Source organism: Emiliania huxleyi, assembly GCF_000372725.1.
Source record: "Emiliania huxleyi CCMP1516 chromosome Unknown EMIHUscaffold_188, whole genome shotgun sequence".
Lineage (NCBI taxonomy): Eukaryota > Haptophyta > Isochrysidales > Noelaerhabdaceae > Emiliania > Emiliania huxleyi.
Window position 1 is genome coordinate 226594 of NW_005200712.1, and position 14147 is coordinate 240740.

A 14147-nucleotide genomic window follows, 5' to 3' on the forward strand; every position below is an offset into this window, starting at 1 on the left:
CAAGGAGGTTACTCACCAGCTTGATGCGAAGTATTGGCAGCCATGCATACCTGGCAACGTATTCAATCTCTGTTCGCAAGTTGCATCTTTCGTGCAGGAGCAGATCATACATGTAATTACTCACTGCCCAATCGTATGGCTCAGCAGGCATACGGCACATCAGAAGGTGTGGAACCAGACTGTGCAGCACGTCCACTGATCCAGTGCTCAAGTGCTCAAGTGTACCTGTGTTAGTGCCACGAGTGCGCGCCAGTGTCCCGTTCCGCGACGTCGCACGGCCGAGATACGACTGTCGAAGATGCTTCCGCTCGCGGCCACCACGGTTTATAATGAAGAGTGGTGAAATGCATAAGAAATGCGGGCACGCTGCCGGAAGGCGAGCGGCGAGCCAGGCGTGGGGCGCTGCCCCTCACTCATGCCCGGACCTTCTTGAGGTCCGCCTCACGCGCCGCCACCGCCCCCTTGAGCTCCGCCACCTGGTCGAGCGCGTCGCCGAGCAGCCCCTTGGCCACGCCCAAGTGGCGCAGCTGCTCCACGCCGCCGCTCGCCCGCACCTCGGCGGCGTTGTCGGCCACGTAGCGGCGGCACTGCGCGAGGAGCCGCCCGTCGCCCATCGTGTGCGCCGCCTCGAGCAGCGCCACGGCGCTCGCCGGAAGGACGCTCTCCTGCAGCGCCTGCGCGCAGAGCAGCTCGAGGCGCGGCACCTGGTACATCTGCGCCAGCTGCCGCAGATCGAGCGCGCGCTGCGCCCTGCCGCCCTCCTCATCGCCGAGGTCGAGCTGGTCGGTGCAGAGGTAGCGGACGAGGGCGGTGAAGGTGGCGAGGTCGGTGTTGCGCACCGTGACCTCGGCGGCGTCGCGCTCCTTCATGCCGATGCCAAACATGGTCCGAAAGAACACGGACCGAATGCAGAGCAGGCTCTTGCTCACGTGCTCGTAGCGCTCCTCGTCATCGCCGACGATGAAGGTGACCATGCCCTGGGGGAGAGTGGGGTCGCCGCACATCTTTCCGAGGTCTGCCACCAGGGTCGAGGGCGGCACCACAATCGGCGCGAAGGTGGGAGGCGGAGGAGGCGCCGACACGCAGACCTGGCGGAGGGAGTCCTCCGCGCTGCAAACCAGAAGAGTGCTGCCATCGGTGCTGATGGCGACGCCGCGTGGGTAGTCGAACTGCGCCGCGCCGCCCACGCCGTCAGTGCTGCCGCGAGTGCCGCTGCCCGCCACCGTGGTCACCGCGCCCGTCGCCACCTCCACCCGCCGGATCTTGTGGTTGACTTCGTCCGCAACAAACAGCGCGCCACCGTCGGGGCTGATGGCGACGCCGCATGGGCCGGAGAACTGCGCCACGCCGCCCACGCCGTCATCACTGCCCTCGGTGCCGCTGCCCGCGATCGTGGTCACCGCGCCAGTCCCCACCTCCACCCGGCGGATCTTTTGGTTGCCAAGGTCAGCCACAAACAGCGCGCTGCTGTCCGGGCTGATGGCGACGCCGCGTGGGTAACTGAACTGCGCCGCGCCGCCCACGCCGTCAGTGCTGCCCCTGGTACCGCTACCCGCCACCGTCGTCACCGCGCCAGTCGCCACCTCCACCCGCCGGATCTTGTGGTTGAACATGTCCGCTACAAACAGAGCGCTGCCGTCGGGGCTGACGGCGACGCCGTATGGGCAGAAGAACTGCGCCGTGCCGCCCACAGCGTCAGTGTCGCCAAACTCGCCGCGGCCCGCAAGCGCGGTCACCGCGCCAGCCGCAGCCTCCACCTGCAGGATCTTGTGGCCGCCGTCAAAGTCCGACACAAACAGCGCGCTGCCGTCTGGGCTAATGGCGATGCCGCGGAAGCCGGCGCGTTCCAGGGTTGCCACGCTGCGCACGCGCCCGGCCGCGGAGACGTGCAGCACCGCATTCTCAGTGGTGACGTACCAGGCGCCCGCGCGATCGCTCGCAACACCTTTGATGACGAGCGATTCCAGAGGGCCGTCCTCGCCCTCGAGCGGCAGCGTCGTGACCTGGCCGACGACGCGCACACCAAAGAGGGGCGCCTCGAAGCCATCCGCGACCGGCACGGGCTCCTCGTCCTCCTCGCCGCCGCCGCCGCCGGTGCGGGCGCGCTTGCGGGCGGCGAGCGCCATGGACACACTTCTGGGTTCGACTTTGCGGGGTGTGGTATATATAATATTTTCTTCTCAAAACAGGTCAATTTTCAACGCGAGATAGTATTGGAAACGGGGATTAGCAGCGCTATTCGAGAGCAGCGGCCAGAAGAAACGGAGTATGGCAAGCCGCGGCGCGCGGGCCTGAGGCTGAGCACTGTGCGAGAGAGCGGCGAATATCGGGCTGCGTGTGGCTGCGTGGAGCCTCTCGCTGGGTGCGCTCGCGCTCTCTCGCACATGCCGCGAATACAATGCCGCGTCCCTTTGGGCAAGAAAGGGGAAGCCGGCGGTGGGGGCGGCAGCGGCTGCCTGCGCAGCCTGGATCACACCAGCTTGCCGGCCGCGCTGGCGTGCGCGACCGGCCGCGGCTTTGGCGGCGGCTTTGGCGGCGGCGGGCCCTTGAGGTGGAGGTCGCCTAGAGGACGGTTCCGAGAAAGTTCGTGCTCGGGCCCTCGGCCGCCTCTGGCAGCGTGGCGGGCGGGCGGTCTCGCGTTTGCCGCGAGCTGGGCGAGGCTCGGCCGGTGGGCGGCGGAGGCTCGCCTGTGGCGGGGGGGGGAGGGGGGGTGGGTGGGCAGCCGGTGCGTCGATCAGGAGGAGTGGGGTAGAATCTCACTATGTCTCTCGGCGGTGTCTCGGCTGCGTCTCAGCTGCGTCTCCGGTGAGATCTCGGCTGTGTCTCGGCTCGTGTCTCGGCTCGTGTCTCGGCTGTGTCTCGCCGTGCTCTCGAGGAGGAGGAGGAGGAGGAGTAGCGGCGAGGCGAGGAGGAGAGGTGGCTCGAGAGGCCTGTGGGAGGGGAGAGGGAGGGAGGGAGGGAGGGGGGGGGGGGGGTCAGCTCGCCCCGAGGGGCGGGTGGCAGGAGCAAGAGAGGAGGGGGAGGAGGAGAGGAGGGGGGGGAGAGGGGGCAGGAGGAGAGGAGGGGGCCGGAGGGGGGGGGGGGGGCGGGGAGGGAAGAGGGAGACGGGGGGCAACTGGCCAAGCGACGTCCGACATGATGCGATGCCTGCACCTTGCCTTGCCAGCAAGGCATCCACTGTGGCATAGGCAGATCGACATCTCTTGCAGAGCGGGCGGCGTCCACGGTAAACGCTCCGGTAGATCACGGTGCACGCACCGCAATGGAGCCGTCTAACCACAGGCATGACGCGTGAGACATGACACTGACAGGCATTTTCCCCTGCTGTGAGATTTCGTCGCTTTAGGATGTCGCATTTCTTACAGTACAATACGGACACGGAAGTGATGCATGGTCCCGACGGCAGCGGCCCATCCATCGCTGCCGTCGCACAGCTACGAGTACACGTAAAGGAGGTAAGACCTAGTCCCTATATATAGTATTAGTCGGGACTGTGATTTGATTACACATTTTCGACGACAAACCCGAGATTATGAACCCCGGGCATTCAGTCCACTGTGTGTGATAGTCGTTTACTTCGGACGCTGATGGGACGCCAGGACGCTAGGACGCTGCTCTATAGTATTAGTCGGGAGTGTGATTTGATTACACATTTTTGACGACAAACCCGAGCCTCCGAGCCCATCTTCCAGGCTCCTTCTACAAGCTTGAGTTGGGCTTGCTCGCCATGCGGCTCCCTGCCCACTCGGCCCTCGTGTGGGGTCCCATTCGGATCTCCCCACTCGCCTCGCTAGCCTTTAGTTCGTGTTATAAGCGCTAACCACTTCTACCACCAAACCTAGCCAACTCTAGGTAGAAGGTCTTGTGCGTCTTTTCCTGTGTGGCTGGTGAACGCACACAAGAACGGGAGAGCAAAGGATGACGAGCTCTCGCCAATCATGGGAATCGACAAGCGCTCGACAAGCGGGGCCGTCGAAGCGCGAAGTTCGCCCGTCGCGTCCGATTTGCGGTTTCACGCTTCACCGACGTTGTCGTGAACACATCATCGATCATGGGGGCTCCGTATCTCATCATATCCGCGTGTATCTCCCGGTATCCCGCCATATCCCGCCATATCCCGCCATATCCCGCCGCGGATACCAGCGCGCAGCGGCCGCCGGCGCAGCAGCCAGAGCAGCCGGTGCGCGCCTTGCGAACCGAGTACTGACACGTCCCTGACGCGTCCCGGACATGTCCGACAGGAGGCGCTCGACATGATTCTCGCTTTTCTGTCGCCGGACTCGCCACGCCCCTCGCGCTGCCTCCCCTCCTCCTGCTCCTCCTGCTCCTGTGCTCCTCCTGCTCCTGCTCCTCCTCCTCCTCCTCCTCCTGCTCGGCCTCCTCCTCCTCGCACGGCAACGCCCTCCTGCGCCACCGCGCTGGGTCCGCGAACCGCAACCCCTCTTCACCCTCCAGCCACGCTTGCAGCAGCCGCTTCCCCCTCCCACGACCCCGCCGCCGCCGCCGCCGGCGGCGGCGGCGGCTCCGAGCAGGGCGTGGGAGGGCAGCTGCCGCGCCCCGCCGACCCCGCCGCCGCCAAGGAGGCTGCCGAGGCCGCCGCCGCGTCCCTCTCTTCGATCGCCGCCACTTGCGCGCGCATGCGAGCCGCGAGCCGCCGGCGCGTGTGCCGAGATACAGCGGAGATACGGCCGAGATACAGCCGGCATACAGCCGGCATACAGCCGGCATATAGCCGGCATATAGCCGACACATCGTCGCTGGCACGTGCCCCGTCGTCGCCCTCACCCTCACCCCCTCGCCACCCTCGCCCAACTACCACCTCGCTCACCCGCCAGCCAACCCTCCCCCTCCCCCCCCCTCCCTCCCCCTCCTCCCCCCCCCTCCCCCTCCCCCTCCCCCGGCAGGCACGAGATCCTGCGCTGGATGTCCCCTACCGCTCTCAACCGCCTCGTCCCGCGCTTCCACCCGCGCTGGCGCGGCCCCGCCCCGAGGGCCGCCACCGCCGCCTCCGCCGCTGCACGCGCGACGCGCCCGTTGGCTGCCCGAGTAGGCAGCGCACCACTCCGCTGCACCTCGTTGCGGCGCACGGCGCGGACTCGGGCGTGGCCGCGGAGGAGGCGGGTGTGGAGAGGCGAGCCTCACGGCTCGCCGTGTGAACAGGCATGGAGGACGTCGCGTTGCGGCTGCTGCAGCGCGGCGCGGCAGTCGAGGCGGCTGAGTTGGGCTCTCTCTCGAGGGCTGTGGGTCACGTCGCCTCACAAGACCCCCCCCCCCCTCTCCTCCGGAGTCAGGCGCGCGGCTCGTGCGGCGCGACGCCGCTCGACGAGGCGCGGGCCCACAACCGGCCGCAGGTCCTCGCCCTCCTCCTCGCGTGGCGGGAGCGCCGCGACGGCACAGCCGCGCAGGCGCCGGGCCGTGCCGGCGGGCAGTCGAGGTGGGGAGTTGGCCAGGCCCAGGGTAGAGAATCATGACGGAACGCTTCTCACCTCTCGGCCGTGCAGAGCCTCCGTCCGCAGCAAGGTGGGACGATCTAAGCACCCACTGAGACGCATCTAAGCACCCACTGAGCTCTGAGCGGCACCACTTTGTCCACGGTGCACTGAGCTCAGACTGAGGCAAAATCTGGCCAAAAATGGGGGATGTCGGCAAACGATACCAAACAACTCTCAGAGAGAGTTTCTCTCAGCTCAGAGAGCCCAAACAAGAGAGCGTTTTCTTGTATTTTGTGAAAATCAATAAGTGAAAAATCTCTCTCTATAACTATATAAAACCAACACAAGAAATCACGACTAACGACTCACAGGTCACTGCAGCAAACAACTTCACACTCACAGAATCAAAAAAAATCTCTCTCTCAAGCGGGCGGGCCACCCGCCCACCGCGCCGCCTACGGCTACGCGCAGCGCGTGCGCCACAAACTCGCCCGCCGACGTGCTGGCCAGTCGAACGACTTCACAGCCTTGTTATTGAGAAGAAAATACCTCCTATCGCGCTGTGCGCTGGTCTGTGAGAGGTTGAGGTGCGAGCGGCCCTGGAGGCTGCCCTGGGTGGGGATGGGGGGAGACTACCCGCGGGCTTAGAAGGCCCGCGCGCAGGGGGGTGGGGCATTGAGACCGGTCATGAATGAGTGCGCGACACGCTGTTGGTTGTGCGAGCAGCGTTGTTCACAGCCTTGTTATTGAGAAGAAAATACCTCCTTTCACAGTCGAAGTGTCGGAGTTTCCGAACGAGCTACGTATCCGCTTTCAGAAGGCTTTCTGTCAGGCTCCAGACCACTAGACAAAGTTGCAATGGAAGGGGGCAGCGAGGGCAGCGGCGGCAGCGACGGTGGCTGCGATGGGAGCCAGGCCGAGGGCGGCAGCCGCAGCCGCAGCCGCAGCCGCAGCCGCAGCCGCAGCCGCAGCCGCAGCCGCAGCCGCAGCCGCAGCCCTGCCAGCCGCAGCCCTGCCAGCCGCAGCCGCAGCCGTAGCCGCAGCCGCAGCCGCAGCAGCCGCAGCCGCAGCCGCAGCAGCCACAGCAGCAGCCACAGCAGCCGCAGCCGCAGCCGCAGCAGCCGCAGCCGCAGCCGCAGCAGCCACAGCAGCAGCCACAGCAGCCGCAGCAGCCGCAGCCGCAGCAGCCACAGCAGCAGCCGCAGCAGCAGTGAGAGCAGCAGCGCTTGCAGCACGGGCGGGGAGGTAATCCGCGTCACACCAGGGGAGGAGAACGGGGAGGGGGTATGGAGGTATGAATGGCCGGTGGCCTTTCAGGATCTGAATGAGCGGGAGAAGGAGTTATTCGACGAGGTACGGAAGGAGGGCTTGGAACTGCACCTTGCCGACAAAAACATCTCAAAGTACAAGGGCGTTCAGCCCACCTACGTCAATGCAGGCTCTGCGTGCCGCTTCCGTGCGCATCACTCGTATTCCGGTCCCCTTGGCACCTTTCCAACGGCGTTCGAGGCGGCGGTGGCCTACTCACGCGCAGAGGCGCGCGCGAAGGCGGCTCTGCAGAGGATGGCGGCGGAGGCGGCGGCGGAGGCGGAGGCGTGGAATCAGGCATTTGCGGAGCGGTCGAATGGCGATGACTCGGGCGAGACGTGTCTGGAGGAGGTGGCGGACGAGAGGGAGGCGGAGTCGGCCCGGGCGCAAAAAGTTTCGAAATCGGGCGCGCAGCAGACGGCAGCGGCGGCAGCAGCTATGGCGGCAGCGGCGGCCAACGTCGCGGCAACGGGGAATGGGGCGGCGGATCATGCGGTGCAAGCGGAGCGCCTAGCCAGCATGGCGGCCGCACATGCCGCCGATGCGGACCACGGGGAATTGGCGTCAGCCGAGGCCATTGCTGCGCGCAAGGAGGTCGAGAGCTCGTTGCGGGCTAGGATCGCTCGCCTCGCTACCAAGCTTAGCGAGATTCAGCGCAGCCCTCCCAATGGGCCTGGCTCAAAGACGAAGAACGCTGCTCTGAATCTCGCGGTGTCAACGGGCATGACGCGCGCGGATTATACGAAGCGCCTGCGCTCGATGCTAGGCAAGGACGAGCTTGAGGGCCAGGATGTCTTCCACATCATCGCCAACTCTAAGGGCGGCGCCGACCACCCCGACAACTACCTCTACGCGCTCGGGAAAACCTTTAACCGCTCGATTGGCGACAACTACGACGATCTGAACGCCCTTCTCGCAGGCAAGGAGAAGACGGAGCGGGCCATCAAGGTGTCCATGAAGTACGGCAACGCTCTCGACCCACGGGGCAAGCCAGTGAAGTTCTATGACCCCATCGAACACGGCGGCCAGAGTCGCGACCCTGGGGAGGAGGCGGAGCGGCTCGTCGCCAACGGCCAAAAGCTGATGAGGGGCGCCCGCTATATGCGCCATTCTGGAGCGGCTTGACGAGTGGCGTGAAAAAAGAGTTTTACACAAAAGAAATCGTCGAGCTTGCCTTTTTTCTACTCCACTCCGAGTCTGGTTCCCACACAGTCAGATAGAGTTCAAGAAGAGAACTCTAGGGTCGTTGTTTCTTTTGAAATCAGAGAGGAAACGAGCGTACGAGCCTACCGGTGCGAGGGGTGCTGACTGCTGTGTAGGGTCTAGGGAAACAAGAAACGGGAACCAAAGAAAGAAAGAAAACATGTCCTGCACGGGAGGGATGAAACGGGTTGCAAGCTCGTTGCAAGGTGCGCCGTGGGCGAAAAAACTCTTCACACGGATCTCGAGAAAGGTTGCGACGGTCCGCCGTCGTGGTCTGAGCTCAAAGCTACGGCGAAGCAACTCTTCACAGCCTTGTTATTGAGAAGAAAATACCTCCTGTGGCGCTGTGCGCTGGTCTTCACACGCGATCTCGACAGCAGCCTGCACTGTTGTGGTTCGAGCTGCGCACGGCGGCGTGCCTCGGCCTTAGTCTTAGTCTGCCTCTGCCCCCGAGCAGCTGCATTCCTTATAAGCGGCGGCGCTGCGCTGCGTGGTCCGGATGGAGGATGCGCCCGGCAAGCTTGGCGACGGCCCGAAATTCGCGACCGGCCTCCAGCAGCGGCTGGAGCTGCGGCATCCTAGGAAAGGAGCGCTCGCGTCGCGAGGTCCGAGGTTTGTATGGATGGAAGGGGAGGAGGCTGGAGTCGGCGAGGGCATCGACATGACGGAGGACTGTCACTGCCACGTGGGCTTATGCCCTTGCCAGGACCCGGACGAGCAGCTCTCCGGCGCGGAGGGCAACACGCCGGCGCCGCCGGCGCCGGCCAGACTGGCGCTGTGGAGAGGGGCGGCGACGGCGGCGGGCGATCCGGAGGCGGCGGGCCGTGCGGCGCCTGAGAGCAGCAGTAGAGGCGACCTGGCCTCCCCAGCCTCCGCCGAGGTCAGGGCGGATGCGTCAGCGGATGCGTCAGCGGATGCGTCAGCGGATGCGCGGGCGGATTCGCGGGCGGAAGCACGAGCGAGGGGCGGAGCAGCGGAGGGGGAGGAGTGCGGCGAGGTCGCCTCTGCCGCCTCCGCCTCCGCCTCCTCCCCCTCCGCCGCCGCGCCAGCCGCCGCAGCTACATTTTCCGCGGCGTTGGCGCCCGCGCCGCCGCCGTCTCTGCCGGCGTCGACGGCCCTCTCTGGGGAGCCGGGTGTGTGTGACGGCGGCGCGGAGGCGGGTGCTGGTACCGCCCGGCAGCCTTGAGGCGGCCAGGCGGCAGTACTCGTTCGAATGTTGCGAGCCGTGCGCGCGCCGAGGCGCGCCCGGCGCGCGCCCGCCCGGCTGCCAGTAGGAGGCGGCGCAATATGGCCATAGTACAGCCCTTGAGGAGGAGGAAGAGGCTGGCTGGCAGTGCTGTATGCCGCCGAGGGGGGAGTTTTGGGGTGCTGTCACGGGCCCAGGGGGCTGCAGAACCAACCGGGACAACCCGCCCCTCCCGCCGAGGCCGGTCGAGGCCCACTTGCAAGCAGCCATGAGGAGTCCTCTTGGTGCTCCTGGCGGCCGTTCAAAGCTCGGGCGCGCGCCGATGGGGGGGGGGGGGGGGTCTTGCTTGCTCCACATCGAGCGCTGTCGGTCCGGACCAGTGCTTGCACCGAGGGGAGGCCTGCACAAGGTCTGAGCCGCGGCCGCTCGGCGCCAAGTGCGGTGTCACGCTCGCGCGCGTGACGAACTGGCAATTCTCGTTTCCTATTCACTCGGTCCCCCAACGGAAGAGGCCTCGCTCCTATTGGATCACTCCACAACATCAGATTTGCCTCGTGCGTCCCTTTTTGAGCCTGAAAGCTATTTTCTTTTGCGTTTTGGGTCCTGTGGGCACCCTCGATCTATGGCTCAGACACTCTGGCGCTGCTCTTGGTCCCTTCTGATGCCCTAGGCCACACCTGGGCCTTACCTGGGGTTCTAGGGGCCGGGCAGGGTTTGCCCCCCGAAACTGGCCCGAGGAACCTTAAGAGAGCAGCAGGGGTAACACCCCCCGCGTATAACGGCCGGGAAGTCGCCTCTCCCGCGCGGCGGCCCAGGGTTCCGGCTCCTACTAGTACCCAGATCGGGGGTCTGCGGGGTTAAACCCTATGCAATAGGTAGGTAGGTCCGGGTTTGACCGCCCCAGAGGGCCACGCAATAGCAATCGCCAATCCACCGATATTTTCGTCTTTTTTCGCTTCGCTGCGCGGACTGGGCGCTGGGGATAGGTAGATAGGTAGGGCGTTTTGGTGCGAGTCAGGGTGAACAGACCCCCTATCTGGGTAGGAGCCGGAACCCAGAGGGGCTGCGGCTGGGTTCACACACGGTTCCCGCTCCCCTTACCCGGGGTCCGCGCGAGCCCCTCTCCTTTTGTAGCGTCGTGGCTTTGAACCCAGATAGGTTTCACCGCGCCGGCAGCATGGCCGGCAGAAACCATATGGTCCATGCCCCATGCCGCCGCGCCGCCGCCGCAAAGCCTTCGGCCTTCGCAGCCTTTTTTCCCCCGCGGCCGTGAAGTAGAGAGCTTGCTCGCTCACATGGTACAATCATGGCACCTCCTTCCACACGACACGGGACACGAGAAGGGCTTATACGGTTACGCGTGATGACGAGTTGTATAGAGAGTTGTGTACACACTGGGACGAGATCGACACATACATTCGCAGACGAGGGATGCACATCATGCACGCAAGTCGTCCGTCGGCGACGGGGCGCCGCTGCCCAGCTCCTCCCTCGAGCCGACGGAAGCGAAGCTCGAGGCGGACGCGGAGCGCGACGCCCGCGCTCTCCCCAGCCGCTCGCCGACGCGGTCCGACCCGTCGGCGAGGCCGACCGAAGACGCTCGGCTGCGGGAGACGAGCCGCTTCGCGCCGTGGCTGGGGGTGAGCCTCCCGACCCTCGCCTTGTCGGCGTCCGCCACCGCCACCGGCATCCGCTCGCCTTTCCCCACCCCTTCGACGACACGGATCTCCTCGACAGCCTCGCGCCGGCCCGCGTTGAGCGCACGCGCGGCCGCCACCGCCTCGGCGAGGTTGGCGGCCCACCCGTCGCGACTGGCCCGGTCCGGCGCGAGGAGGAGCAGCTCCGTCGGCGCCGGCGACCCCTCGCCCCCCGCCGGGGGAGAGCCCCTCACCAGCAGGCAGCAGTGCAGCAGTGCGGCGTCGCTGAGGCCCTCCCCGAGGAGGCCCCTCGCCGCGAAACCGCGCGCCTCCTCCAGCGAGGGCCCCGCCAGCGGCCCGGCCTCCGCCATCGAGCTGAGCGAGAGCGACTGGTTCGGCAGCAGCGCCAGCCGCTCCGTGCCGCCCGCCGCGGCCGGCTCACGCCACGCAACCACCGGCCGCCCGCCGCTGCCGCCGCCGCCGCCGCCGCCGCCTCCGCCGCCTCCGCCTCCGCCTCCGCCTCCGCCTCCGCCGCCTCCGCCTTCGCCTCTGGCTCCCGTGGCGGGGGCGCACGGCTCGACCCAGAAGAAGAAGGGCGCCGGCGGCGCGGCGGGCCAGTCCTTCCTCCAGCGGAGCAACACCCCGCCCGCCTGCAGCGCGCGCAGCCACGCCGGCCGTCCGAGCCCGGGCCACGGCGCGGAGGAGGGGGCGCTGTAGTGGCGGCGGTCGGCGACGCCCACGGCGGCGCATAGCACCTCGGCGAGCGGAGTGCCGAGAGGCGGCGGCTTCTCGAGCGGCTCCGAGAGGGCAGACTCCTCCATCAGCCGAGAGATCTGCAAGGCGGCGGCAGCGGCAGAGGAGACGGCGGCGGTGGTGGTGGAGGAGGAGGCGCCGTGCGACCGGCCGGTGCGAAGAAGGGCAAGCAGCCCGTCCGACTCGGCTCCCAGCCGCGCCTGCGCGGCGGAAGCGTCGGCCGTCGCAGTTCGCAGCGCCTCCGGGAGCTCTTCCCGCAGCGCTGCGCCCGCAGCTTCGGACGAACCGCTCGCGGTGGCTCTCAGCCGGGCGTGCCGCTCCGTTGCGGTGGCTGCGGCTACCGCCGCCGCGGCGGCGGCGCTGTCCGCAGTGGCGGCCGCGGCTCTGCCCGCGGCGCTGTCCGTGGCGGTGGCCCTCGCAGCGGCGTCGCCCGGGACGACGACGGGCGGAGGCGGCGGCCCGACCGGCGCGACCCCTTCCTCAGGCTCCGCCGCGGCGGGGAGGAGGCCGGGCGGCATGCGGCGCGGCAGCCCCTCGGGGAGCAAACCGCGGAACTTTGCGGCGGCGACGTGGAGCGCGGCGCGGAACTCGTCCGCCGTCAGCTCATCGGGCGGGAGGGCGGCGGAGGCGCGCCGGCTGCGCGCCTCCACGCACATCCGCCAGATGCGGTCGATGTCCTCCGTGGACGTGGACGCCTTTGCAAAGATCGGCTTGATTAATAATTAATAGCTAATGAATAGTTAATTAGTGAATTAATTAAGTGGACGCCTTTGCAAAGATCGGCTCCGCGGCAGGGCGCGTCACGGTCGTGCGGCCGGCGGCGGCGGAGGCGAAGAGGCCGCTGTACGCCTGCCGCTCCGCGTCGCTCATCGGCGGCACCTCGGGCGCGTGCGCCTCCGCGCCGGCTTGCTCGGGCAAGGCAGCCTGCTGCGGTGCGGTGCTGCGGGACGAGTCCTCGGACAGGTCCTCGGAGAGGCGCTCGAGGGACGACTCCATGCGCAGCGACGCCTCCGACTCGCTCCCCGGCCGGAGCGACGACTCGGAGTAGGAGAGGGCCTGCCAGGAGGGCGGCGGTGAGGGGCAACAGCAGCAGGGGGGGGAGAGAGAGGCGGTGAGGAGAGAGGCAGCAGGGGAGAGAGAGAGAGGCGGCGGCGAGGAGAGAGGCAGCAGGGGAGAGGGGCGAGGCGGCGGTGAGGAGACGAGGGAGGGGGGCAGCACGGCGGGGGCGGCGGGGAGATGTGGCGCCTCGTCCGAGTCGGACGCGAGCGGGTGGACACCCTGCGCGCCAAAGGAGACGTGCCGCGACTCGGGCGACGCTCTCCGCCGGCCGGTTGGGGAGGCGGGGGCGGAGCCGTCCGACGAGCCCTCGTCGAGCGGGCGGCGCGGCGCGTTGCCGCGCTGCGTGGGCAGCACCGGCATCGTGTTTGCGCGCGACGAGCCAAACGCGGCGGGGTGGTGGGGCGGCAGCGGGAAGTCCTCTGCGCAGAGGGTGCGCGCCAACCGCTCGACCTCGGCGCGAGAGGCGCCGTCGCGACGCGAGACGCTCTCGAGACGCTCCTCGTGCCGCGCGCACGCGCCGTAGAGCAGCGCCTCGACGTCGTCCTCAAGTGCGTACTTCGGCATCGCAACCAGCCGCCGCACCGCCCCCTCCGCCGCCGGCTCAAGCTCCATCGCCCGCTCCGCAAGCCAGACCGCCACGACAGCCATCATCCCGTCCACCGCCGCCTCGTCGAGCGGGGCGGGGCTCGGCCCGCCGACGAGGGCGGCCGCGGAGGCGGAGGGCGGCGGCGGCGGAGGCATGGAGAGGCGGCGAGAGCCATTGCCGCCCGTGCGCTGCTCGACGCCCTCGTACTTTCGCTCGAGCGCCGCGAGGGCGTTCCGCGGCGCGCGCGAGGCCTGCAGCGACATCGCGTGGTGCGTCGCGACGTCGGCAGGCGCGCCGGCGGGAGAGTTGAGCTGCATCGCCCTCTGCTCTCGGAGGGAGAGGGAGGCGGAGGCGCCGACGTCGGGCGACTCGGCCGGCCGCTGCGCCGAGGCGGCCGCCGAGGCGCGCCGCTTGCGCGCGAACGAGGAGGCGCGGCGCGAGGCCTTGTGAGCAGCGGCGACGGAGGCGATCGAGTCTGCGTCGCCGCCGTGCCCGCCGAGCGTCGCGCGGCGGCGGCGGCCGTCGGCGTCGGGGGCGGACGGCGCGGGCGGCGGCAGGTCGGGCACGTCGAGTGTCCAGTCCCGGATCGCCCACACCTGGCGGCAAGGGAGGGCGTTGGCGGTGGCGGTGAGGGAGGGTGGCGGCGAGGGCGGCAAGGAGGGCAGCAAGGAGGGCGGTGGGGAGGGCGGTAGTGGCGGAGGAGGAGGTGGTGGAGCGGAGGGAGGGTGCAGGAGATGGGGGGGCTGCGAGGGCGGTGGCGGTGTGGCACCCAGGCGGCGGCGTCGCGCTCTGTGTCGACGACGAAGGCGAAGGAGGAGTGGCGCGACGGCTCCTTGGCGAGGGCGCCTGGGGGGAGGGGCACGGGAGGGCTCCGGGGGAAGGCTCCGGGCAAGGTGCAAGCTCCTCGAGGCTCCGGAGATGTGGGGAGATGTGGGGAGGTGTGGGGAGGTGTGGGGAGATGTGGGGAGATGTGGGGAGATGTG

At 68.0% G+C, this 14147-nt stretch overlaps 1 protein-coding gene across 1 annotated transcript; it reads right to left on the reverse strand.

The window, feature by feature from the left end:
• Positions 1–413: 413 nt before the first annotated feature.
• On the reverse strand, positions 414–974 carry EMIHUDRAFT_365532 (hypothetical protein; the record flags this gene model as incomplete). Its single annotated transcript, XM_005782652.1, has 1 exon — positions 414–974. The coding sequence occupies one exon, from the start codon at positions 972–974 to the stop codon at positions 414–416; it is 561 nt and encodes a 186-aa protein (XP_005782709.1).
• Positions 975–14147: the final 13173 nt, after the last annotated feature.